The 27841-nt window shown below is 36.6% G+C and overlaps 2 protein-coding genes and 1 long non-coding RNA gene across 9 annotated transcripts; 2 read left to right on the forward strand and 1 right to left on the reverse strand.

Annotated features, from left to right (window-relative positions):
* Positions 1-904: 904 nt before the first annotated feature.
* LOC112172895 (disease resistance protein RPV1) lies at positions 905-14581 on the forward strand. 7 transcript variants are annotated; one of them, XM_024310396.2, is made up of 8 exons: positions 7357-7485; positions 7603-7710; positions 8470-8554; positions 9352-9464; positions 10417-11522; positions 11721-11996; positions 12138-13037; positions 13646-14581. In XM_024310396.2, the coding sequence occupies exons 5-8, from the start codon at positions 10419-10421 to the stop codon at positions 14150-14152; spliced, it is 2787 nt and encodes a 928-aa protein (XP_024166164.1). In that variant the 5' UTR covers positions 7357-7485; positions 7603-7710; positions 8470-8554; positions 9352-9464; positions 10417-10418; the 3' UTR covers positions 14153-14581. The 7 variants fall into 7 exon arrangements, with proteins under 7 accessions (XP_024166160.1, XP_040363780.1, XP_024166161.1 ...); XM_024310395.2 differs by having other exon boundaries at positions 7362-7710; positions 9349-9464; XM_024310398.2 differs by lacking the exons at positions 7357-7485; positions 7603-7710 and adding an exon at positions 8177-8316 and having other exon boundaries at positions 9349-9464.
* A 3326-nt stretch (positions 14582-17907) lies between these two features.
* On the forward strand, positions 17908-18891 carry LOC112171284. Its single transcript, XM_024308488.1, has one exon. The coding sequence runs from the start codon at positions 17908-17910 to the stop codon at positions 18889-18891; it is 984 nt and encodes a 327-aa protein (XP_024164256.1).
* Positions 18892-23281: 4390 nt separating this feature from the next.
* On the reverse strand, positions 23282-27741 carry LOC121049678. Its single transcript, XR_005801034.1, has 2 exons — positions 26799-27741; positions 23282-24997 (listed from the first exon to the last, which is right to left on the reverse strand). It is a non-coding gene; the product is annotated as an uncharacterized LOC121049678 (long non-coding RNA).
* Between the last annotated feature and the right edge of the window lie 100 nt (positions 27742-27841).

Here is a 27841-nt window from a genome sequence, read left to right on the forward strand (position 1 = left end):
TATCAGTCCATCGAAAAAATGAGATATCGGGGGATATATCGAAAATATCGCAGAGATTTAGAACCTTAGGGTGGACTAATCAATTGAACTCACAGTATTTACTCTCAATGTTTTTTTCTTCTCTTACATGCATAACTAATGCCGTGTATATTAACTACAAACTACTGTACAACGAGTCAGATATGAGACTTCATTTTTCCTAATAGCTAATCGCTGTGTTATTAACAAATGCCAAATTGCTACTAGCTGCTTTTTAATTATTATTATTATTATTATTGTTTTTTTTTTTTTTTAATCGGAGCAGAGAAGTTCAGTTTGTTAGATATTGTGTTTAGAAACAGGCATACTTGTCTGGAGAAGACTATTAGACTTCAGACTAGCTTTGTCCTGGTTCAATTTTTGGAATGAGAAAGTTGATCAGCGAGTGCAATATATATTAACAACCCATGCCAAGTCATTTTCTGTAATTCTGTTCTAAGCCGGCTTCAAGAAATTCCAGATGTTTCACCAACCGAAATTCGTGCCGTGTTTAGCAAGTTGTGCAACATTCATGCTTGTGTCGGGTTCGTTTAGTGGACATAGCATGAGCTTAGATCCTAAGCTGAGTAGATCGAAGTACTGTTGCTAAAGCAAATACTGAATTGATTGCCACCAACCACCCTTTTTCTCATTTTCAAAGGCATCTTATAATTTCTTTTCTTCCCCAGGAATTTAGCTTAGCTAATATTCTGATAATGATATTAGCTTAGTCAATAAAAGGTTCATGAACCACTTCAATTCATCATGCTCTACTAATAATCGTATAGAGGCCAAGGCTGTGCAATTCAAATTTTTTTTTCTTTTCATTTTTCCGTTCATATATAGTAATCGCCGGTGCCAACTGCCATGTGCTGGTTCAAGAAAGTCGTCCCTTCTGTCCATTATGTACATATGCTGTGTCCATATTAATTAAGTTGCACCACTACTCTGAATTCGAAGCTTGCTTAACCTGAGGCTGTGATCATATGGCTTGCAATATGAACAGAGGCGTTTCTTCTTCTTCTTTTACTCCGATTAGGTGGAGTTACGATGTGTTCTTGAGTTTTAGAGGTGAAGATACACGTGATAATTTTACTGGCCATTTCTATACTGCTTTGTGCCAGAGGGGTCTTCACACCTTCATAGATGATCGTGATCTTAGAAAAGGAGAAGAGATTGGACCAACACTTGTCAAAGCAATTCAGGAGTCGAGGGTTTCTGTCATTGTATTCTCTGAAAACTATGCATCCTCCAAATGGTGCTTGGATGAACTCCTCATCATCCTTGAGTGTAAAGAATCAAAGCGACAACTTGTTTGGCCCATTTTTTACAAGGTGGATCCTTCAGATGTAAGAAATCAGAGAGGCAGATTTGCTGAGGCAATGCATCAACATGAAGTGCGGTTCAACTTCAACATGGACAAGGTGCGGAGATGGAGGACAGCTCTTACTCACGCAGCTAGTCTATCTGGATGGCATTTTCCGGACGGGTAAGTATGATCATTTCTATCACCTATATACATATACAAGGCATTAAGACCCTTACAAACAGGGATTGCTTTTGATAAGAACCAGAAGGAATTGTATTATCATCAATTTTTTTTTTTTTTTTTCAATCAGGCATTTTTTAACCTCTTAATTACTTCACCTCTTTGATAAACTGAAAACTGGTGGTGAAGATGTTCTTGATGAACAGAAAATAATTCTTAATTTGTTATCACTTGTTATCTTTTAACCAATCAAAGCAAAGGGAAGGATTCAATCCAAAATTTAAAAATCTTTATAGGCCTCATTTGACAGTATAGCTGGAGAATTGGTTTATTGTTTTTAAGTAATGAAGAAAAGTACTATTCAATTATATGCTTGCATTCAGTGCCATCTAAATCAACAGGCTCCAATTGTAGCTTGACTTTGACATATAGAATGAGAAGTCAACTTTTACTAAATAATTACTTTGGCAATACGTTTGCAGGTTTCCTTCAGTTTAGTTATGATGTATTGAATATTATTTTGTTAATTGATCTCTCTCTGCTGAATAATGCTCACTTTGGCTTTTAGATTCTATTAATCCACATGTTCAAGCAATTGAAACTTCTGCTTACTGAAATTGTCTTTCTGATAAAACAAAAACGAGAGCTTCAATTTTAACAGTTAACCTACGAATTGTAAACCTGCAAATTATAGAACTCAACTATCGGGTTTTAGTCCTAGTGATTGAGATGATTTTGCCTACACAAGTCAAACTCCGAATCTTTCCTCCTCTTGAATCTATTATCTATACAAACATTTTTTCTGAAAAGTTGCTGATATTGGTTTCTTGGCCCTCTATTTTTTGTACCCGTATTCGTAATTTATGGAAATTTATTGCAAAATTGCAGATTCATTAAATGTTTGATCTTTAATATTGAATTGGCAGGCATGAATCCAAGTTCATCCAAAATATTGTGGAAGAGATCTCAATTCAAGTATCAAATCGGACATACATGAAAGTTGCTAAGTATCCTGTAGGACTGGAATCTCGTGTCCGGGATATGCATGAGCTTCTATGTGTTGAGGAAAATGATGTTCGCATGGTGGGAATATGGGGAATCGGAGGAATTGGTAAGACAACTGTTGCCAAAGCTGTATATGGGTCAATTGCTCATCGATTTGAAGGTAGCTGTTTTTTGGAAAATGTGAGAGAAAGGTCATTAGTGCCACATGAAGGCTTGGTTCAATTGCAAGAAACTCTTCTTTCCAAAATTTTAGGGGGTGTAGGAGTGAAGCTGAGCAATGTTGATGATCCTGCTTATGAAATAGAGAAAAGACTTTGGAATAAGAGGGTTCTTATAATTTTAGATGATGTGGATCATCTCAAGCAATTAGAAAACTTAGCAGGAGGATATAATTGGTTTGGTGCGGGTAGTAGAGTTATCATAACAACTAGAGATAAACATCTGTTAATTGCTCATGGAGTTAGTTTAACATATAAGGTCAAGGAATTAGAATTTTGTGAAGCTTTTGAGCTTTTCAGTTGGAATTCCTTCAAAAAAGACCGACCTAAGGATGACTATGTGAAACTTGTTGAGCGTGCTGTCTATTATTCAAAAGGCCTTCCTTTAGCTCTGACGGTTTTAGGTTCTCATCTTTTTGGTAGAAGTATAGAAGAGTGGCAAGATGCATTGGATAGTTATGAAAGAATTCCGAATAAAGAAGTCCAAGAAATACTTAAAATAAGTTTCAATGGATTAGAATATCATCAGAAGGAAGTTTTCCTTGACATTGCATGTTTTTTCAAAGGAGAAGATAAGGATATTATAATGGATGTCCTAAGAAGTTGTGACTTATACCCAGTAATAAGTATTGCAGTGCTCATAGATAAGTCCCTCTTAGCGATTGGTGAAGGTAATGCGCTAAGTATGCATGACTTAATCGAAGACATGGGGAAGGAAATAGTGCGTCAAGAATCACCCACAGAACCTGGTGAACGCAGTAGGTTGTGGTTTCATAAGGATGTTTTACATGTTCTAACAGAAGAAACAGTAAGTAAATAATATCTTTGTTTTCATGAGTCTTTATGTTAATGATGTCATTGTTAATATAAAAATCTTGATATTCTACTTTTCTAGTCATTGAAAGATATGCGTGTAGACTTCTATCTAATGATGATGATATATACTTGTTAAAATAGTTATACTTCGTGATCAGGTATACTTGTAGTGTTTAATTCATTGCTTTTTCCTATTAGGGAACAAGTAAAGTTCGAGGCCTAAAGATAGAAATGCCCAAGAAAGAAGAGATCCATGTGGGTGCTGAAGCCTTGTTAAGAATGAGGAATCTCAGATACTTGATAAATCGAAATGCAAGCCTTGTTGGAAACATTGGTTATCTGCCCAACTCGTTAAGGTTCCTTGATTGGTACAAATATCCTCTTGAATCCCTACCATCCAATTTTAATCCAAAGAAACTTGTTGCACTCAATATGCCTTCGAGCAACTTATCACGTTTCGGACAGTCGATCACGGTATGTTCTTTTGATTTACTTAGTTTTAAGTGCTTCATGCTCTAATATATAAAAATTAGTTCAAATAGCTATTTTGTTTAATTAATTGAAGCTCAAGTATCACCTGATAATTAATCCTTGTTCAATTACTTCTAATATGTACAGAAACTTGATAGGTTGAAATCTATGGACTTGACTGGATGTGAAATGCTAAAAGAAATCCCGGACTTCTCAGGATTTCCTAATTTACAGAAATTGATTCTTAGAGAATGTAGGAGTTTAGTCGGGATTCATGATTCTGTTGGAACCCTTGATAAGCTTGTGACTTTGTCTGTGCAAGATTGCTCTAACCTTACAAGGTTTCCCACAAGACTTGGCATGAAATCACTGAAAGTTCTTAATATGAAAGGTTGCAAACTGCTGGAGAGCTTCCCTGAAATTGAGGCTGGAACCATGGAACAATTAAAGGATATAACTCTTGAGTGTTGCGAAAACCTTAAAACTCTTCCGAGCAGCATCTATCAGTTGAAACATCTGCTGCAACTTGAGGTCAGAGGCTGTCCAAAACTTCTTACATTTCCAATGTCAACGACAACATCCACCATCAAGCAGTATTTATCTGATGACAATAATGATGAAGACTGCTCAGTACCGGTGTTTCCTGAGCTGACGTTTTTGCGAGTCGGAGACTGCAACATTTCAGAATGTGATTTCTTGATTCCATTTAGTTGCTTGTCCACCCTCACCTTTCTTGATCTATCAGGAAGCAGTTTTGGTAGCCTTCCAACATGGATTATCAAGTTCGGTAACTTGCAGTGGCTCATATTACGCGATTGCAAGAGGCTTCAAGAAATTCCACAGCTTTCTCCAAGCATAAAAGGAATAAATGCAAGTGGCTGCAAATCATTGGAAAGATTTTCAAAATTTTCCGATATTTTGGACCACCAAAACTCATTGAGTTGGCTTCAGTGGAGCGACTTATCTGAATGCCACAAACTACTCCATACTATGGACTTGGACGTGGAAAAGATGGCATCTATCTTACTTAACCAACACCATGATCAGGTTTCTCTCACTTCTGATCTCTATATCTTGCTCTTTCTCTGCAATATTTTTTAATTTTTGTTTTTTTTGTTTTCTTTATTGGTGATCAATAGATCTTTTCCCATTTTCAACAAAGATAGCATGTTTGCATCAACTCTGGAAGCTCGATATAAAGTGTTGACTGTTGATATCCTATCAACTTGAATTTTTGAAACTAGCCAGTAGTTATCTAAAATAAAATCTAGTGGCGAAACTGCATTTATTCCCATGTGGACCATGTCACCTAGCCTAAATGTGATAAGTCGTCATTATCTAATCCCCAATTCCCAACTTCGGTGATGGAAACTGGGAGTAGACTTTGCTTAATATTTTCTATGAAAATTACATGCATGATGACAAATTAAGCTTTTAGGACCGCTTATATTTTAATAAATTCTTGCGGTGGAAGTTTGTTAATAATATTCCGCGGCAAATTGGAATTAGAGGGAGGTACCAGTAGGCTTATAAGCATGCATGCAAGCATCATATATGACTAATTAAGTTAATTAATACAATGCAATATTCATGCATCATGATTAATTCTTTTTTGTTAATACTATGCAATATTGATGAATGCAGGGGAAAGATTCATACTTCGAGTTCAGTGTTGTACTTCCAGGAAATAATATTCCAAAGTGGTTCAACTTTTGTAAGCATCCAACTGATCATGAGTATTGCGAGTTTGTTATTAAACTTCCTCCAAATTTCAGTGGAAAGAATTCGAGATTGGCTTTATCGGCTGTGTTTGAAAGCACAGATGGAACACTAACCTATGATTATAATGATTATGAAAAACACGCGTTTCATGTCCGAGTCTACATTAATGGTGATGAAATATTTTGGGTTCACGAGCATTTACTTATTCGTCCGGGGTCAAATCATGTGTGGTTGCAGTATGTTTCGTTATCTGATATGAGGCATTGGGGGAGACAGTGGAATGAAGAGCAACTTTTGAGCAAGTGTGAAGTGAGATTTTTTTCTTCTAGACCACTTTCCTTAAAAGCTTGTGGTGTCCAACTAGTATGCCACCGGAACGAGTATGAAAACAATGATCAAAACTTTGCAGATCTTCAATTTTACAAGAGAAATTACGATGACTTGGATCAGGAAGTTGTTCAAGTTCCAAGATCGCGTTTTGATTGGTACCCTCAACAGAGATTGCGCCTTGGAGCCTTGGGCATTACACTAGTGGAGATTGATCGGGACGAAAATAAAAAGAAAATTGGTGAGCATGTCCTTCATTGGATCTTCAAGAAAGTACCAAATCGATTGATCGCTCATGCCAAGATACTAAATTTGTTATATGTTTTAGCATGTCTTATTTTGATTTTTAGTTTGTTTGCCATCAAATAATCCCCTCTTGGGAAATTTCTTGGAATGCATGTTTGTGCTTCAATTTTAACATCTTGGTACGTTGGTTTATAATTTGTAATAAATATACATGGATGAAAACAATTGAGAGCTAAGAGTGTGTTTGGATGAGGGAAAAATGATGGAATTTAATTGAAAGTGAGGATTTTATAATTCCTAAAAGTTAATTCCCTCGTTTGACATTATCAGATTGGAAATTTTAAATTTCTCTATGGAAAAAAATGAAGGAATTCGTTATTAAATTCATCACTTCAATTTCCGCCAAAATATGTGTCATTTATGAATTCCTTTGCAGTATTCAATTTTTCTTTTCAAAACAAGACTTTTTTCTATTTTATATTTTTATTTGTTTTAAACTTTGTTAATTTATTATACATTTCAAATCCTAAATAGAAGCAACCAAACAACAGAAATTGAAATTAATGGAATTTTAGTTTGATGGAGTTAAAGATTCCATCATTTATAAATTCCTACGGATTTTATAATTTTTTCATCCAAACGCAACTTTTTTTTTTTGATTTGTCAATCACACGGTGTCCTCAAAGGCTTCCTAGGCCCAGAGACTAATCCGTGCTCGGGAGATCTTGTCAGAACGCTTCCTCCCCCCTGGCCACCAAGAATATATTGGAATTTAACTTCAATAAGCGTCGGCGGGATTCGAACCCGGGTGTGGGGGTTCCACACCTGGAGGCTCTTACCAACTCGACCACCTGTGGTGGTTACCGTAAAAGAACTTATGAATGATGATGAATGTCTTAGTTTTGAACCCACCGTAATTCTTGCTTGACGGCTCTCCATTCTGAGCTGTCTCACTCTTGATTTTTGTATGCTCCCAAAATTATAAAAATGCCATCTTAAGCGATATCCATCACTAATTCAATGAAAGTTTTATTATATAAAAAATAAAAACTCCAATTGTAGCGACTTTGACCATTTAGTTCATAAGCACCGTTCATAACTGTTCACCTTGGGGGTGATGACGGTTTTGTAGTGTGTTCTGGAACTCTGGAAGCCTTCATCGAGTGCAGCCAGGTACAAATAGTTCATTCTACTTTCGGTTTCGCTCTTAGATAGAGACGCAGGCATCAACTGTATTGATCAAGTTGAAATAAAGCCGATGACCGTTTGCCTTTGGTTGATCACAACCAGAGAAAGAAAGAAGTAGACGCATCAACAAAGCTTCTCATTATTTTCAACGCCAGACGGCTTATCCTCCTCTGCAACGGTTCTTAGCTCATCCCCTTCTCACTCTCACAGGTCTGATTCTTTCTGTGTCTGATTTGTTGATACAATATATAAACGACAACACCCAATTCGTTGTTGAAAAACCCAAGTGCCCATATAACCCAATCTTTTCTTCCTCAACTTTTTGGACCCTTTTTGTATGGTTTGCTGAAAGTTTGAATCAAAAATAAAAATTGGGTCTTTGAGGTTGGTGTCCTTGATGGACCTGGAATTGGCGGAAAAGGGTTTCGATTACGCCCGGAAAAGGAACAAGTGGCTGTTTGTGATGGCTGCTTTGGGCTTCTCTGGTTATGGTGCTTGTAGGGTTTATCACTTGCCTTCAGTGTGTCAAAAAAGAAAGAGGCTTTTTAAGCCTCTAGGGTCTTTAGTTTCTGTTGCTGAAGTAGTTTCAGACTCTGCTGAGTCGATTGGAGTTGTGTGTAAAGATTTGAAGGAGTTTCTGCATTCTGATTCTGATGAAATTCGGAATAGCTTGAAGCAAGTTTCGAAAGTAGCTAGGTCGGATGAGTTTTTGGGGTCTGTTGTTAAGGTCACACAAGCTGTAACCTTGGGAGTTTTGAGGGGTTATCAAGCACAATCCAAGAGTCGTGGGGGTGATGGACACACTTTCAGTATTCTGTTTGTTGTATAGTCCAATGGACTAATTGAATTTTATTTTAGCTGCATTCATGAAATTTGTAGAAATTTCTATGCAAGTTTCTGAACAAGAAATCTGACAAGTGGTATGTTTCAATTGTATATTCTAATCTCATTATTCTTTTTCTGGAGCAGATGGTTGAAAGAACTAATTTGATGATGATTGATTAGAGAAAGACCTTCATCAAAGTGGAGGCATCATGCTAAACTACGTTTAGAGGTAACCAAAACCTTCTCTCTCCTATCATATGATTAATTCCTCCATGGAAACCTGTTCATTTACGAACACGATGCAATTGTGAATCATACACCGAAACTTATGTTGTGAATTGCTAGCATCATTTGAGTCAATGCCAGATCAACAATTGTGAAGCTCATTGCTCATAGAACTGTGATTTTCAGTTTCACTATACTATCTCGGTATCAAATATCATCTATTGCATGGTATTATTGAACAATGATCGCAGATTTGGCAAAAGTGAAGATTATTTTCAATCATATTTCAATACAAGGACGTGTGTGAGAGATGCATGCTTTAAAATTTGTTTCTAGAACAACTCAAAGCATGCATCTCTCACAGCAACTGAGGAGGTTTGAATAACCAAAATGATAGTTTCTGAAGTTTTAGAAAAGAAAAGAAAAAATGACTTCTGGTATGTTTAGGTGCTATTATCAGATTAAAAAGTGTTTCAAGTATTACCAGTGTGCAGTAACCAAGTTGACATGAAGGTTCAAGATATGGATCCTATATTAGTGATAGGTTTTCAGGAATCCATTCCAGAGTTTGATAGTTATTTATTTGTGTGATGCCCCTATGTCAAGTATGACCATATCATGTGCAATGAGAAATATTATGGAACTGAAGAATTACTTTCCTTCAAAGAAGACAAAAAACAAAACAAAAAATCTCAGTTTTATGAAGCATAACCAGATGATATTTGTCTCATTTGATCCTTACCTTGCACTCTTCATTCCTGATTTTTATAATCTCTCTCTTATATTGTGTTCTTTTAGCAGGGCAAATATCTGTCTCATGTACATGTGGTGCACCGTGTCTACGAACTGCTAATACCAGACAGTAAAGGAAGAAAATTCTACTCATGTCTGTCGCAGGACTGCAACTTCTTTGTGTATGTGCATCACATAAACTTCAAAATGTTTTTTTACTGTAACTATATTTCCTTGGAAACAGATATGGAAAGCACTTGGGATTAGATCTCAGATGACCAAATGATCTACATCTTCTGTTATAAATGATTTGCCGTCAGAATATTGTACTTTATGCAGTGATCGTATCAACTACACTCTCTATCATTTTAGGTTTAGTTCTCAATAGAAGGCCACACTAAAACTTTCAGATTAAGTTTCAAATCCCGCAGCAACGCGTGGGCACATATTCTAGTATAGAAAGAGAAGTCAACTTTTACTAAATAATCACTTTGGCAATACATTTGCAGGTTTCCTCCAGTTTAGTTATGATTGAATATTATTTTTCTTATTTTATCTCTCTCTGGTGAATAATGCTCACTTTGGCATAAAGCAGCTCCTCCAACACATGCCAATGGTATCAATTAAGTATGCCCCCAGAACTTGTAATGGCAGTGGCTCACCGCTTAGCAAACATAGCCTATGAGGCTGGTACTAGTTCGTATTGGTTTGATAGTGCACCAGATTGCATTCTGGATGTACTTGAATTTGATTGTAATCAACCCCAGTAGGGGCATTTATAAAAGTCTCTTTCATTTCAAAAAAAAAATGCGCACTTTGGCTTTTAAATTCTATTAATTAGCATGTTCAAGCAATTGAAACTTTTGCTTACTGAAATTGTCTTTCTGTTTAAAGCAAAACGAGAGCTTCACATTAACGGTAACCCTTCTTAATGGTGTCATCTTTGGATGTGTAGCTGTTAGGTTGTCTATTTTAGTTTCTCTTTTTTCTGTTCCCTCTTTGCTGAGGTTATTGCTTTGTTAGCTACTGTTTCTTGTTGTTTGCCTGGCTTTGTTTGAAGCCTGGTTTCTTCTATATATTTATTCACTTACCCAAAAAAAAACAGTAACCTACGATGGATTGATTAATTGACAGGCATGAATCCAAGTTTATCCAGAATATTGTTGAAGAGATCTCAATTCAAAGTATCAAATCGGACATACATGAAAGTTGCTAAGAATCCTGTAGGACTGGAATCTCGTGTCCGGGATATGCATGAGCTTCTATGTGTTGAGGAAAATGATGTTCGCATGGTGGGAATATGGGGAATTGGAGGAATTGGTAAGACAACTGTTGCCAAAGCTGTTTATGGGTCAATTGCTCATCGATTTGAAGGTAGCTGTTTTTTGGAAAATGTGAGAGAAAGGTCATTAGTGCCACATGAAGGCTTGGTTCAACTGCAAGAAACTCTTCTTTCCAAGATTTTAGGTGGTGTAGGAGTGAAGCTGAGCAATGTTGATGATCCTGCTTATGATATAGAGAAAAGACTTTGGAATAAGAGGGTTCTTATAATTTTAGATGATGTGGATCATCTCAAGCAATTAGAAAACCTAGCAGGAGGATATAATTGGTTTGGTGTGGGTAGTAGAGTTATCATAACAACTAGAGATAGACATCTGTTAATTGCTCATGGAGTTAGTTTAACATACAAAGTCAAGGAATTAGAATTTTGTGAGGCTTTTGAGCTTTTCAGTTGGAATGCCTTCAAAAAAGACCGACCTAAGGATGATTATATGAAACTTGTTGAGCGTGCTGTGTATTATACCAAAGGCCTTCCATTAGCTCTGACGGTTTTAGGTTCTCATCTTTTTGGTAGAAGCATAGAAGAGTGGCAAGATGCATTAGATAGTTATGAAAGAATTCCTAATAAAGAAGTCCAAGAAATACTTAAAATAAGTTTCAATGGATTAGAAGATCATCAGAAGGAAGTTTTCCTTGACATTGCATGTTTTTTCAAAGGAGAAGATAAAGATATTATAATGGATGTCCTAAGAAGTTGTGACTTATACCCAGTAATAAGTATTGCAGTGCTCATAGATAAGTCCCTCTTAGCGATTGGTGAAAGTAATGCGCTATGTATGCATGACTTAATCGAAGGCATGGGCAAGGAAATAGTGCGTCAAGAATCACCTACAGAACCGGGTGAACGCAGTAGGTTGTGGTTTCATAAGGATGTTTTACATGTTCTAACTGAAGAAACAGTAAGTAAATTATATCTTTGTTTTCATGAGTCTTCATGTAAATTATGTCATTGTTAATATAAAAATCTTGATATTCTACATTTCTAGTCATTGAAAGATATGTGTGTAGACTTCTATCTAATGATGATGATATATACTTGTTACAATAGTTATACTTGCTAATAAGGTAGTGTTTAATTCGTTGCTTTTTCCTATTAGGGAACAAGTAAAGTTCGAGGCCTAAAGATAGAAATGCCCAAAAAGGAAGAGATCCATGTGGGTGCTGAAGCCTTGTTAAGAATGAGGAATCTCAGCTACTTGATAAATCGAAATGCAAGCCTTGTTGGAAACATTGGTTATCTGCCCAACTCGTTAAGGTTCCTTGATTGGTACAAATATCCTCTTGAATCCCTACCATCCAATTTTAATCCAAAGAAACTTGTTGCACTCAATATGCCTTCGAGCAACATATCACGTTTCGGACAGTCGATCACGGTATGTTCTTTTGATTTGCTTAGTTTTAAGTGCTTCATGCTCTAATATATAAAAATTAGTTCAAATAACTATTTTGTTTAATTAATTGAAGCTCAAGTATCACCTGATAAATCCTTGTTCAATTACTTCTTTTATGTACAGAAACTTGATAGGTTGAAATCTATGGACTTGACTGGATGTGAAATGCTAAAAGAAATCCCGGACTTCTCAGGATTTCCGAATTTACAGAAATTGATTCTTAGAGAATGTAGGAGTTTAGTCGGGATTCATGATTCTGTTGGAACCCTTGATAAGCTTGTGTGTTTGTCTGTGCAAGATTGCTCTAACCTTACAAGGTTTCTCACAAGACTTGGCATGAAATCACTGAAAGTTCTTAATATGAAAGGTTGCAAACTGCTGGAGAGCTTTCCTGAAATTGAGGCTGGAACCATGGAACAATTAAAGTACATAAATCTAGAGTGTTGTGAAAACCTTAAAACTCTTCCGATCAGCATCTATCAGTTGAAACATCTGCTGCAACTTGAGGTCAGAGGCTGTCCAAAACTTCTTACATTTCCAATGTCAACGACAACATCCACCATCAAGCAGTATTTATCTGATGACAATAATGATGAAGACTGCTCAGTACCGGTGTTTCCTGAGCTGACGTTTTTGCGGGTCGGAGACTGCAACATTTCAGAATGTGATTTCTTGATTCCATTTAGTTGCTTGTCCACCCTCACCTTTCTTGATCTATCAGGAAGCAGTTTTGGTAGCCTTCCAACATGGATTATCAAGTTCGGTAACTTGCAGTGGCTCATATTACGCGATTGCAAGAGGCTTCAAGAAATTCCACAGCTTTCTCCAAGCATAAAAGGAATAAATGCAAGTGGCTGCAAATCATTGGAAAGATTTTCAAAATTTTCCGATATTTTGGACCACCAAAACTCATTGAGTTGGCTTCAGTGGAGCGACTTATCTGAATGCCACAAACTACTCCATACTATGGACTTGGATGTGGAAAAGATGGCATCTATCTTACTTAACCAACACCATGATCAGGTTTCTCTCACTTCTGATCTCTATATCTTGCTCTTTCTCTGCAATTTTTTTTAATTTTTTTTTTGTTTTCTTTATTGGTGGTCAATAGATCATTTCCCATTTTCAACAAAGACAGCATGTTTGCATCAACTCTGGATGCTCGATATAAAGTGTTGACTGTTGATTAATTCCTATCAACTTGAGTTTTTGAAACTAGCTAGTAGTTGTCTAAAATAAATCTAGTGGCAAAACTGCATTATTTATTCCCCTGTGAACCATGTCACCTAGCCTAAATGTGATACGTCGTCGTTATCTAATTCCCAATTCCCAACTTCGGTGATGGAAACTGGGAGTAGACTTTGCTTAATATTTTCTATGAAAATTACATGCATGATGACAAATTAAGCTTTTAGGACCACTTACATTTTAACAAATTCTTGCAGTGGAAGTTTGTTAATAATATTCCGCGGCAAATTGGAATTAGAGGGATGTACCAATATGCTTATAAGCATGCATGCATGCATGCAAGCATCATGACTAATTAAGTTAATTAATACTGTGCAATTATATTCATGCATCATGATTAATTCGATCGTTTTGTTAATACTATGCAATATTGATGAATGCAGGGGAAGGATTCATACTTCGAGTTCGGTGTTGTACTTCCAGGAAATAATATTCCAAAGTGGTTCAATTTTTGTAAGCATCCAACTGATCATGAGTATTGCGAGTTTGTTATTAAACTTCCTCCAAATTTCGGTGGAAAGAATTCGAGATTGGCTTTATCGGCTGTGTTTGAAAGCATAGATGGAACACTAACCTATGATTATAATGATTATGGAAAACACGCGTTTCATGTCCGAGTCTACATTAATGGTGATGAAATATTTTGGGTTCACCAGCATCTACTTATTCGTCCGGGGTCAAATCATGTGTGGCTGCAGTATGTTTCGTTATCTGATATGAGGCATTGGGGGAGACAGTGTAATGAAGAGCAACTTTTGAGCAAGTGTGAAGTGAGATTTTTTTCTTCTAAACCACTTTCCTTGAAAGCTTGTGGTCTCCAACTAGTATGCCCCCGAAACGAGTATGGGAACAATGATCAAAACTTAGCAGATCTTCAATTTTTCTCTTGAAATTACGATGACTTGGATCATGAAGTTGTTCAAGTTCCAAGATCGCGTTTTGATTGGTACCCTCGACAGGGATTGCGCCTTGGAGCCTTGGGCATTACAATAGTGGAGATTGATCAGGATGAAGATAAAAAGATAATTGGTGAGCATTTCCTTCATTGGATCTTCAAGAAAGTACCAACTCGATTGATCACTCATGCCCGGATGCTAAATTTGTTTTATGTTTTAGTACGTCTCATTTGATTTTTTGTTTGTTTGCCATCAAATAATCCCCTCGTGGGAAATTTCTAGGGATGCATGTTTGCACTTCAATTTTACCATCTTGGTACGTAGGTTTATAATTGTAATATATATACATGGATTAAGCAGAGATCATCTTGCATCGTATTATAGAACATAAATGTGACGTTTGGATAATTGCATCCTTCTTTATGTTGATAAGCTAACTGAATCATTGAAGATTTAGAACAATTGAGAACTAAGAGAACTTATGAATGATGATGGATCAGTTCAGAAAATACAGATCGACTGTAATGGTGCATATCTATGATGGATGGAACTTAATTAGGAAATTAATATTTAGGTATGCCTTTATTTCATTTTAGGAAATTAACTAGCTTGAAGAGCATGGCTGGGAGGCTCACTCTAATACAAACTGTTACTCTATCTATTCCTGTACGTGTATCGGTGTATGCTAGCGCGAATGACTAAGATTCCTATTCACATTTGTGATAACATTGACAGATTGTGGTGTAGTATTCTTCATAATGCAGGTTTTGAGAAAATGTATTATTTGGAATGTAGGGAATGGTAGTACGATTAGATTCTAGTATGACGATTGAACAGGTCACAGTGGCCTTTCTAAGATACACACATATGCTCGCACACAACATGGTAGCTTTATTAAGTGTAGTTAAAATGGGGTTGCTAAGACAAGTAGTTTGTAGATCTCTTTGCTACAAGGGATTGAAACCTTAAAATGAAGTCTTTAATCCTGGTGTGGGAGTTTTTCAATCTTTATATTTAGTGGTTGATGGTTACTAACTCCGTTTATCTTCGTTTAGTGGCCATATAGGACCTAAGTTGGGGTCGTGCATCTCATATGTTAGATGATGTGAAGGGTTGACAAGCATTTCATTCACTTCTTCTTAGTTTGACTGATCAAACAGCTGTGACAAGTCCTTATGCATATGTTTATTATATTTTATAATAAACCGAAATGCAAGCATTTAGTCTCTTGATAAAGCCAAAATATGTATGTATATCTCGTTAAATATCTTTTATCAATAGGGTACTGCTTCTCAAAGTGTGTGTGTGTGTGTGTGTGTAATGTATCATTAGGGTATCATGTTAAGTTGTTTGGCCCTACTCTGAAGCCCTCTTGCGAAAGAAGGAAACGAGAGATGATATATGAAAGTTACTTTAATGGAGGAAACTCTTTAGTACAAGATAGGAAACTGTTTGTTGCTAAACAAACTCCTTGCTCATATGGAAATTTATATTTTACTGTCACATTCTTTCAAATGTGCTGCAAAAATGGAATAAACGTTCTATAGTGGAATGTGTCCGTACAGAGTTGACGTAGCCTGCTAGAATAGTGTTACCTGGCATAGCATATGGAATGGGTAATTGGGTATGCGTTACGCTTGTTTCTAGTGTTCCCATTACATTTCAATTTATATAATTAATAATCATACTCAAAACTAATATTTATATTGTACTTACTAGTGTTTTAGTAATTAATTAATTTTTTGGTCAATTTATTTTACGTAGTAAATGGGTCGGAAGTTCAAATCTTCACTTTCTTGCAAACACTCCATACTCTGAACAAAAGAACGTACCCTGTCTCTGTAGAAACACTCAAAGTTTCTTGGTAAAACCATTCATCTCCCTTTTATTGGCTTTCAGATTCAGATTCAGAGGTCGAAGAACAATTTCTTTTTTCTCCCATTGATGTAACAGAGAGGCGTACAATTCCCCCTTGCACATCTGAAACTTTGCTCTTCTCCATGATTCCTACCTGGTCTTCAATATCTGTTCGAAGCACTTAAAAGATATTTAAAAATTTAGCTAACTTGACTGCTCACGACCTTCATTTCTGGGCTTGTGATTAATAATGGGGTATGTCATGTGGGGGAGTTAATTAGGTAACACTAAGCTAGATTCCTACCCATCTTTCTAATTGTCATAATCATATGTAGGTGTAACATGCAACCTTTATTGAATAACCAGGCATAGATTCAGCAACTTTAACCTCCCTTGCTTTATTAATACTAACACAATCAGGAACTGGGTATAGACTCCGGCTACAGAGTAGATCCAGTGACTTTAACCTCCCTTGCTTACTCAGTCTAAAAGCACTTTTGCATATTTACAGTTAATAGGAACCTTGCTGGCGCGGGTCCTGTGGGTTGCATGACTGCTGACTAGGGTTGCCACTTGGTTTGGTAATTACCAAACCGACCAAATACCAACCGATGTTTTAGGTTTGATAAACCGATTTTTTAGTAACCAAGACCGATAAAACCGAAATCGAAAATTACCAAAAAAGTTAGTTTGGTTTTGGTAAATACCGAATTTACCGATTATCTAAATATTAGATTTATATACCACAGTTTTCAATACATATACATGTATATTAAGAAATAAACATAAAAACTTTTATAATGGTATGAACATTACTACATATACTACATTAATAGTACATGTATTTTAAGTAACCTAGTCAAAGATGGTTAAATAACCTAGTTTTATTGCAAATTGCTAAAACTTGATGTCATATATACAAAAGAAAACTATAATTAGTAGATGAATACAAAGTTTATGACTCAATTCACTAACCTTGAGATCCTCATTAATAATTGTAGAAGGTTTTTCCGGTTTGAGAAGAGGCAAACTAGGGACCCAAGCATCAGAAAAGACACGCACCGACTCGCCAGTTCCAATTTGCCAGTTGACGCTTGTTTAATTAGGTCCCTTGTAGAAAAGATACTCCTCCATGAATAGGAGGGATAGGAATGTGGTTCTGCAGACCAAAAGGAGCTAGAAGGATAATACTTAGCTTCATAGATTTTTGCAATAAGGGAATGAGGGTTATGGATAATCCTCCAAGCCTGCTTTGCTAACATTGCATAATTAAATTCCGACAAACTCCGAAACCCTAATCCTCCTTCCTCCTTAGGGTTGCATAAAGCATTCCAAGTCTTCCAATGTATTTTCCTTTTGTCTAGGGTACTTCCCCACCAAAACCGAGCACACATTTGCTCTAAATCCTCACAAAAATTTTTTGTAAGCTGGAAGACACTCATAGCATACGTTGGTAAAGCTTGAGCCACCACCCGGATTAAAATATCTTTTCTAGCGCCACTCAAAAGCTTTCCTTGCCAATTCGTCAACTTTTTTGCTAAGTTGTCTTTGATGTACTGAAATGTAGCAGTTTTCTTACGGCCAACATAAGTCGGAAGCCCTAGGTATTTCTCATGAGAATCAACTATCTCCACCCCCAAAAGGCTAGCTACCTCATCTTGCATACACTTGGAAACATTTTTACTAAAAACTATAATTAGTAGATGATTATTAGATCCTCCTTTTCTTTGCTTGAGGCAGAAGCTATTCTTTATATCCCTTTGAGTTCTAGAATGCTGGATGATCGATGTGTATGGAATTTAGAAAAGGATGGCAAATTTTCGGTGAAAACAGCATATCGCTTTTCTTTTGCTCACTCTTCTTCTTATAGTCCATTTTCTCTCTCTGTGGGTATGGATTTCTGGAAGACACTTTGGAAAGTTTTGATACCTAACTCTGCAAAGGTTCATGTATGGCGTGTGTGCAACAATATTCTCCCTTCTTTGGAGCGGTTAGCTTCGAAACATGTGAATGTGGAGTCACAAACTTGTGTTTTATGTGAGGTGGAGATGGAAACAACGTTACATCTCTGCCGGAATTGCTCTTATACAAATCAGGTTTTATATGCCAATCCTTATCTTACGCGTACCTGCTATGATCCACAAACTGATCACCTCAATGTTTTGGATTGGTTACGTTTTTGTGCTAAGGAACTGTCCATCAAAGAGTTGGGCGACTTGATGTATCTTCTATGGGGTATCTGGAAAGAAAGAAACTGTCGAGTTTGGGAAGCTAAACGCACGCCTGCTTGTGATGTATTGATCAGGTCAATGTCTCGACTACATGATTACCGCTTTCATAATTCAAAGTTAAGGAGTGAAGCAACTAGATGTCTGAGGGTTGAGAAATGGAAGCCTCCTTCAATTGGAACTCTCAAAGTTAATATTGATGGTTCATTCTATGAGTCTACAAGACAAGGTGGATTTGGTTTTGTGATACGGGATTCAGATGGACAATTTATTGTTGGTGGGGGAGGTCCTCTCAGTCAATTGTTATCTCCAGAACATGCAGAACTTTCAGCTTTTCAAGCTGCTCTAGATTATATAATGGAACATGACATGCAACAGGTGGTAGTGGAGACTGACTCTACCAAGGTCCAGCGCCAACTGACTACTGCTGCTATGCCTAACACATCTACACTAGGAAGGGTGTATGATGACCTGTTGATGTTACTGGAGTCACAGCCAAATGTGACTATTGTGCATGCTAGAAGAGATGCCAACAAAGTGGCACACTTGCTAGCCTCTCAAGCTTCTTCTTTTTCTCAAGTTTGTTTTTATTCATTTCCTCCTCAGTTTCTATTAGCTGCAGTTGCAGCTGACCTTTGTTCCATGTAATTTCTCTAATTTCCAATAAAGATTGACATCATTCATCTCAAAAAAAAAAAAAAGTTTAGACTATAAAATTCAAATGTTCATTCTAATTTATATTATAAAGAATTAGTTGTTCTAAAGTTGGTAATACCGAAAACCGAAATACCGAATTTGGTAGATATAATTAAAAACCGAAAATTTTGGTTGGTAATTGGTAGCTCAGTTTTGAAACCGAAAGCTTTGGTTTTGAAGTTAGTAATGCCTATAATCGATTCGAACCGACCGAGTGACAGCCCTACTGCTGACCGAAAGAAAAAGCTGCTGTGGGGTAACAAAAAGAACACAACTGCAGAAGAGGTACCTCATGGTTTATCATTATTGTTTGTTCTTTAACATAACAAAAGTTGCAATTCTAGCAATCAGGGATCTTGTTGTCACTAACAATTATTACATGAACAGATTACTATGATCTTTTAAGGAGGCCAATAGCCAAAATAAACTATTGCCTTCATGTGGTAAACACATGTTTTTCTTTAAATAGAAAAAAGATGTAGCCATAGAACAGACTTGGCCAATTTTTTCAAACATGAGGTGGTAGATTTTCTGAGAGTTAGTGTTGTCAATAAATGTTCTTTAATGTGTGATGTTTGAAGTCATCTGTTAGTTTCAATGATGAAATTTATCGTTGGTCATCGAGTCTTATTAACTGGTTCAGAATCATGTGACAGAGTTAGAGTGTTTTACCAAATTCTACAGCACTGAGTTCATGCAAGTTTTTGTCAAGTATCACACTGAATAAAATAAATAAATAAAAATAAAAAAGAGAAATAAGAATGCTTATGAATTGTTTGGTCTTTCTATATCTACCATTCACCTTGTTAGGATTTATTGAGGTCACTATGGTTTGATGCATAAATTTTATTGCTCATGTTCTATTGTTGTTTCAGTTAGAATTTTGACATGTTGATCTTGTTGGTTGATGTTTGAATAGAAAATGTGGGGTATTGTTGGTACTTTGTTCATTTGCAGATATTAAGATAGATACATTGTTGCAGTCCTAAATTAGGATGCGCCAACTATAGCACTCCTAATATGATATTAGGATAGATACATTGTTGCAGTCCTAAATTAGGATGCGCAGACTATAGTACTCCTAATATGCAAATTACATTGTGGTGATCAAAGACTAGGCCTTTGGTCTCAGGCCCGAACAGTCGTCTTGGCTGAACAGACATCTTTTGACGTCTTTCTTTGTTTCAGATAGATATGAAAGCAATTACAATTACAAAGGACACATTTGTTCGATTTTGAAATTCAAATTGAACAGTTGTAACTTCTCATACCAGTTCAATCTGAACTCTATAAAAGACTCACAAAGGCCAAATTATTAAATAATCGTTTTTGAGACTCACATATCTTCCATAAAATCTTCTGAGAGAAAACACATATTGACGTTCGCGATAGAATCCAAGGCAACACTGCTAACCTTGGATTGAGAGTTGAATCCTACAGGGCAGACGTCCTAGAAGATCTACAGCAAGTGTGTAGGGACGTATTTATGTCTTAGGACATTGCACCAAAGCAAGCCTCTCTCAAAGATTCAAGTCAGTGAATTCGATTTCTCCTTTCTTGATATACTTTCATTTGTTCTTTACGTATTGTTTTCGTTCCTTTTAATTTTAGGATTGCAACTTCACTGCAATCGTTTGTCATATTTCAATCTACCTTTAAATTTTACTTTAATATTTTAGGATTGCTAACTACTTCCAATCCTAGTCGTAAATATATATACATATCTGGTTGCAAATAACGTTCTGTTTCTTGAATTGATCTGTCACTTACAGTACCCATTTCTAACAGCGAATAGTTCAAGATTTATATTCACTACGTCGCAAGGTAAATCCGATAAGTGTTCACTAAGGAAGGTTCAAGTTCACAAGACACCTCTCTGCCAACGTTCTTTTTTTGGCAGACGAATATGTTTAGTCTAGTTGTAGACTACTCTTTGCCGTCTGGGGTGGTTCCATTCATCCGTCAGTTATATATCTTGCTCTGCACTAATCAGAAAAGTGTGAGCGATGCCTTACAGTGGTCTACAGATGGAACCAGATTCGGCGTAGTTTCTGACAAGTGTTTAGAAGAAATCTTTCCGCTTCACTTTCCGGGCACAGATTATAGTAATTTTGACAAACAACTTGTCCTCTATGTAAGTACTCTCATCTCTTTGTTTCACACTTGGTATAAAATTGTATTCTCTAGGATATCAATTCTGTTGTTGTTATATTTTTAGGTTTAACACTTTTGGTTTACATTTTAGGGGTTTGTGGCTGATGGAAGATGGTGGAAGCATGAGGAGAACCTATTCATAAAGGGTTTTCCAGAGTTGCTCGTGCACATCAAGCCTAAAAGCATGAGTAACTTGTTCACCAATTCTCATCTCAAGATTGCTTTGCAGCCTACCAAGAAGAGGGGTGGGTAGTAAATGTTTGAAATCTCGGGTCCAGATACGTTCTTTTAGACATCATGCTGCTTTTTTTGAACACACAAACGGTTAGTTAGCTGATGTGGCAAGAGCCCTTTGGAGGGTTTTGGATGGGTTGGACCTCATATAGATTGGACTTATGTTTATAAAGTTTTAATCCAAAACCAGCTTATATTACATTTAGGCCCCGTTTGGGATTGATTCGCTTTTAAAAAAATCAGCTTTTGTTCAAAATTTTAGATTTTATTGTGTTTGGTAAATAAATAAAACACAGCTTTAATTGAAAGTTATAGGTCACTGGCAGCAGATTTTAGAAGCAGCCCAGAGGTTGCTTTTAGAAGCTGATGTGGATCAAAACACACTCTGCAGTTGTTTTATGTACTAACAACACTTTTAAAAATATTATTTACCAAACACGAAACTGTTTTAATTCACAGCTGATTATTTTCACAACACAGCAACAACAATTTTTTTTAAAGTCACAGCAATCCCAAACTAGCCCTTAGTGGTTTGATGAAGAGAGTCCATCTCATGTTTGGGTTATTAGAATGCATTATTCATGTGCATGATACTTGAAGTCTTTCAATTGATAATGTACAAAATTTTTGGCCAATTCTAATGTTAGTTACACAAGTCTGGGTGATGAGTAGTAGCTGCTAGTAGTATGAGAACAAGTTCATGCTGACCCCTAAAGATTTTGATAATAGTCAAGGAATGGAACTTGAATGCCAAATCTTACCAATAGATTCATTCAAAGTTGTCAATCTTAGCCAATTAGTTTGGTAGACTTGCACTCAATTATGGCAAGAATTATAAACCGAGGAGAGGATTATCATCGATTTTTTTTTTTTTTTTTTTTGCCCTTTTTCCATCGATCTTGTTATACAAATTACAACAATCATTTCAGACCAAAAAAATGATTTCACATTGTAAGTACTTTATATGTTAATTAAGTCATGAGCATGAATAGGGTCTGGTGAAGACTTCCTTCCATGCTCTCAAGCTCAAAGAGGTAACCCTAGTGAGAGCCATTGAAGAAGGCTGTCTTAACAAGTACTTTCTTTTGCAATCGGTGGTGTTGGGTCGTGACTCCGATATCGTCACTGTGGGTGGTAGTTCTGCTTCGTCTCCATCATCTTCAATATCATTGTCTTCAGGATTCCAAAAGCGAGGGAGCTGTTTTCTCTTGGTCCTCGCACCGTTACCTTTTGTTGACTGTAATCTACACTCACCGAGTATATTCCTGTGCATAAACGTAAAATCTTCATTCCTCTCCGTCTTCTCAATTTCTCTCCAATTCTTCCAACACCAAAGAAGGATACGCATGGTGAATGCGTGGAGAAGAGACAATAATAAACTTCCTCCTACACGGCCCCTTTTACTAAATCTCACATCTACAATGACCATAAATCTTCCAGTAGCTATTATGCGCCTTAGGTATTAGTTTGGAAGTTGAATTGCTCTTGGCTTTGGTGTGGACATGTAGATCAACCACTGCGATGACCTGTCCACAACAACGCCTGGAGAAGTTCAACAGAAGGGAAGATTTCCTATAAATACTATAACCTTCAATCTGTAAAAACCAGCCCCCAAAACAAAAAGGAAATGATTCTATACATGACCCCAACTATATTACACCACACCTGAATAAAAGCTTTTTCCTTCCCCAAATGCATCGAGCTTCTCACTAAATATTGTAGTACAAGATTCAATATCAGGTATAAGACCCATAATGATGTTAACAGAAAAGACATTCTAGAAATGCAGGTGACTCGATCATATTTGCTATTGAAAGAAAAACAAGTCCTTACACATCACCATATTTGAAGCTTTTCCCATTCAACAGTGAATTTGAAGTTTTGAACCCTTACGACGGGTTACTTTTTTAAATGTCCCAACATATCCTCGATCAATACTGAGGAATGCAAATAGTAACCAACAGAACGATCGTCCCATGCATTGATATGTAACACCTACAGCACACTTTATTGGAACAGATTAAACTTGCACTGGTGCATTTATGAATTTTAAAAAATGCAAAAACAAATAATACAGAAATCACACAAGTCTGCCTTCCGTCAGATTGACCCCCTGAAAACTTCAATACTCTGATGCCAGTCAAATACCTACCAAGGGAGAATTAGAGGTTGTCCCCGCTTGGTTGTGCATGTTGCGGTAGTCTAGGAACTGGTGTTGGCCACCATGGGAGCACAAATGGGTAGAAGAAAGGACTATCAATTGGACTCTTTTCTGCTACCTTTGACCATTCACTTGTAAAAATGTTGCGCATGAAAATGTCCTCATCTACCCGCAGATAAAAGATATCATCATCGTCTGGGTCAAAAGCTAGCAATATACACAAATTTTCTTCATCAATCTGCAAATCCATTTTTTCTTCATCCAGTGAATAAATCCTCACCATGTCTTTTATACATAATCTGGAAGTTCCTCCATGACACTTGACCATCCAACCACCTTGTTCTCCTACAATAAGATCCGCAACAAATACAGCACGGCAACAAATACAGCACGGCTGACAAAGTCGTACTCGGACATGCACAAACACCCTCTATGGACTCCTACGCACCGAAGTATTTCACACCCACAGTTATCAAATTCAATCAATCGACATTTACAGCGATCAATAGTATTATTCCCATTAGTACTAATGCTAGTACTATTCTTACTACTGTTGAACATGAATGGATCCAACCCAAAAATAAAAAAATTTCAACGACGACCCATCCAATACAACATTCTGTTGCAAGCAAAGCTAATGCTGGGATCAATGGACTCATACCTAACGGCAGTTGGGGGGAATACGATTGATTCTGTCCATTCACCCGTCTCAGAAGAGAAGATCTGCACTCCCAATGTGCAGGAAAATTCCTGATCAGGGGAAAAAATAATTCTCACAACCCTGCACCTATACTCTGAATTAAGCTTGATGGTATCTCCTGATTCCTGATCACCTGACTTACTGTTATAATAGGGAAGATCGCAGATTAATCCCACAGGTGTGTACTCGTATACTCGAGGCGGGGGAGGAAGTTCAGCCCATTGGATTGTGTATGGATTGCAGATGCAGTAATCACGTTGTTCATACTCGGTTGCACAACACAGAACCAAGTCATTGTATGTACCAACCACAATTGGCTCTTTCTCCAAACTGTAGATACTCATCAGTCTTCTGAACAAAGGAGTTAGTGGCTTGGACAATGATGAAGTCTTGTTAAGGAATTCCACCCCTTCAGCGTTTATCATGGTACGTATTATTGGCCTTTCCATTTGCAGGCACAGGAAGCGGCCAATGAAAGAAGGATTTGACATGAGAGTGCACCAACGTTTGGACACAGACTTGCATTGAGAGACGAATTTATAGCAAGGAAGTCGACAGAGAATTTCAACCAAAACATGTTCGGGAAGATTTTCAATATTAGCAGTCATCAGTTTTGATGGTGATCTTCTTGATGCTGCTGAACTTGATGATGAAGTTTTTGATGTTTTCAAGTGATGAATAGGATTTAGAGGCCGGGGGGGATAAACTCCTGTTTCTTCTCTTTCTAGCAGAAGTGCCTTCCATACCTCTCATATTCACCAACACAAATAAAGTCAGAAGGGGACCTTCCTCTTAATATATACTCCCGGCTGCAAAAGATATACACAGAAAATTATAACTGTAGTGTAAGCCCCCTTTGAATCGTTTGTGTTTGACTACTTAAGCAAAATAGAAAATAGATGAACTTGAAAACAGAAACAAAACACAGCAGTTTTAGAGTGGTTCAGCCAAAACTTTAGCCTACATCCACTTCGTGATCTCTCTTGAGAGATTCACTATGAAGAACTTAGGTGTTTACAAGTACTTATTGCAGATCCCTCACACTCCTCAAACTAGTTCTTACCTCTCTGTCACTCGGACTCAGTTTTCTGCACTCTCTGTCTTGATTTCATAAAACCTCCTGCTCCTATTTATAGCACATAGAAGTTGCTGATACAACATGGGATTAGGATTCCTATTCCTAATAGACTAAGGCATAATTGACCTTTCTAAGCCTGTATTACAAACCCTAACAGAACTTTAAAGACCAACTTTCCTAGAACTTATAGAAAAGCTGCGTAAACCTCTTTCCTTTCTGTACTTCGATTTGACTTCTGAATCCTAGCTTTTCCAGACTGTATCAACGAGCCAAAATACCAACAATAACATCTTGGCATTATATTATAACTGATGTGCTCTATCACAAAAGTTCTAATTGACATAAATACACATTGAAAAGATAAATACATTTGAACTGAAGAAAAATAGAAGTAACTATTGTGAAAAAAAATCAATAAAAGATAGGTAGATATAACCTCACAGAAGCAAACGTAAACAAAAAGTAAACAAAAGGTTAAATGGAAATTAGAAATGGAAAGCGGGAGCCCAATCGTGCTTGTTATAGTGCTGGGAGAAGGGTTTAACCCAACCAAGCTGCACATCAGTTAAGGTAATAACTGAATCCGACTTTGAAGCGCTCATAACTAATATCAAAGGCAAAAAGGCCTTTATTGAGAGGTATTCATTGGTGAAAGCCAAAAAAAAAAAAAAACATATGCCAAGTGTTTTGATTTGGAATAACAAACTTTACCAGTAATCTGAATGAATAAACAAGGAGAGGCAAAACTAATCACCAATTAGGACCCGTAACATAAACAGAAAAGTAGAGCAAATCTAAACCAACTTAATAAAAGTAGTTTGCCAAAGGCTCCGAATATAAAAAATTTCTGCTTGTAAAAATAATCAGATATTGCACATACAGAATTATTTAAATTCAGTGATCCAAACACTGGAACTTATTTGGTAAACGCTGTATATACAAAATGATGTGTAAGTCTATAGGGGGCAGAGGCGTTTTAAAAGTTTCTCCTAAGAAGATCAACTACTACACTCATGCACAGCAACAAAATCAAAAGCAATCAAATACACAATTATTAAACGGTGTATAAGGGTCAAGGTTAGGAACAGATAATAAGAACATTCTTGTTATTCTAGCAGCATATATGAACAATAATTCATTGAGACTAAAATTAAGTGTAATTCAACTAAATCTCAATAACCATCATTCACCAAATGTTTAGCATACAATATGCTATAAAAGTATAAATCATGAATCAAATTGACACAATAACATGTCAACCACAGAATAATATTGGTAAAATTTGCTGGCACAAGCAAGCAAGATCAACTTTGGAAACTAATGGAACAGAACAATGGGACACAATACCGGGCCTAACTAAGTGGTAGCTAGCTGTTACCTCTAGATACTCGTTCCTATTCCATGAACTAGCTAATCATGAATAATGGATTGGAAGAGCATTCTTTTTGTGGTTTAGGAATAAATAAATAAAAGAAGAAACCTAAAAGTCACCATTGGTCTCTCAAATATATAGCACAAGAAAAAGATTTTACCTAAAAAAGCTGCAACATTTAGTTCAGGTAGCCGCTTGAACATAAAATGTAAGCCAGAGCAAGAGGCTTTATTGGGAAATCTGGCCTTTATTGGTAAGTCCGCTGATAACTTGATTGATGACTTGGAGTTGTTAACTGCACGACAATATGAAAGAAACATATAAGTAAAAAAACACAGCTGCAATTGCATAAATAAAACACAAGTTCTGCAAGTCCAACCCCAGTTAATACTTGGAACGTGTTAAAAATTACTGGTACAATAACTAAATGGTACATAGCCCATTCAAATCAAAGGTGCTCCTGATATTACAATTTATAATAAAATGAAAGAAACACTCGACTAAAAAGCGATATTAAAAAGAAACAAATCACCACCATATCATTCACCATACACATGGCATACATATGAGGTAGAAATTAGCTGTTAACTGCGGTAGGTATTAATTTGCCAATAACGGAAGAACATGGTAACCCAGAAACCCATCATTGGGTAGACCGATGGCACACACCAAAGAGCCAATATGAGAACTACCAAACTTGGAATAATTAAAATGCACACAGTGAAAATCCAACTTCAAAGAAGAAAAGAAATCTGGATTGCAAATAGCTCGAACCACAACTACAACTATGTGCCACATCAATTGATAAACAGCAATAAAGCAAATATGCTTTCATGGCAAAAACAAAGTAGAACAACTTTAATCAATGTTACGATCCACGGGATCATAACCGGAAAATGGCATTGTAAACGAAGGAAGCTAAAGAAAACTAAAGGAAATAAGTAAATGAAAACTTCAATATTCTTCAATGATAGTCCTCTAGTACAACTCAGTAGCTTATATAAGATGGTCATAAAGTCTACTAAGCCCATAAAACATGTAAGAGTTTTGGCCCATAAGACAAACAGATCCTAACAATCCCGCCCCCTTAGCTCAAGGCATGTCCTCATGCTGTGTAAACTCTGCGTAAGTAGTGAGTGAAGGTCCAAGAGCATAAGCAACTATGCTGACCAGCTGGAAAGCCATCGTATTGTATACAAGAAG

The sequence above is a fragment of the Rosa chinensis genome, chromosome 6, assembly GCF_002994745.2.
Source record: "Rosa chinensis cultivar Old Blush chromosome 6, RchiOBHm-V2, whole genome shotgun sequence".
Taxonomy (NCBI): Eukaryota; Viridiplantae; Streptophyta; class Magnoliopsida; order Rosales; family Rosaceae; genus Rosa; species Rosa chinensis.

Excerpts from the sequence above, each read along its gene's own strand:
- LOC112171284 (XM_024308488.1), top strand. The coding sequence starts at position 17,908 with ATGGATTTCTGGAAGACACTTTGGAAAGTTTTGATACCTAACTCTGCA.
- LOC112172895 (XM_024310392.2), top strand. The coding sequence starts at position 1,005 with ATGGCTTGCAATATGAACAGAGGCGTTTCTTCTTCTTCTTTTACTCCG. Across the intron at positions 1,508-2,433 it reads GGATGGCATTTTCCGGACGG|GCATGAATCCAAGTTCATCC; the intron begins GTAAGTATGATC and ends TTGAATTGGCAG. Across the intron at positions 3,539-3,744 it reads ATGTTCTAACAGAAGAAACA|GGAACAAGTAAAGTTCGAGG; the intron begins GTAAGTAAATAA and ends TTTTCCTATTAG.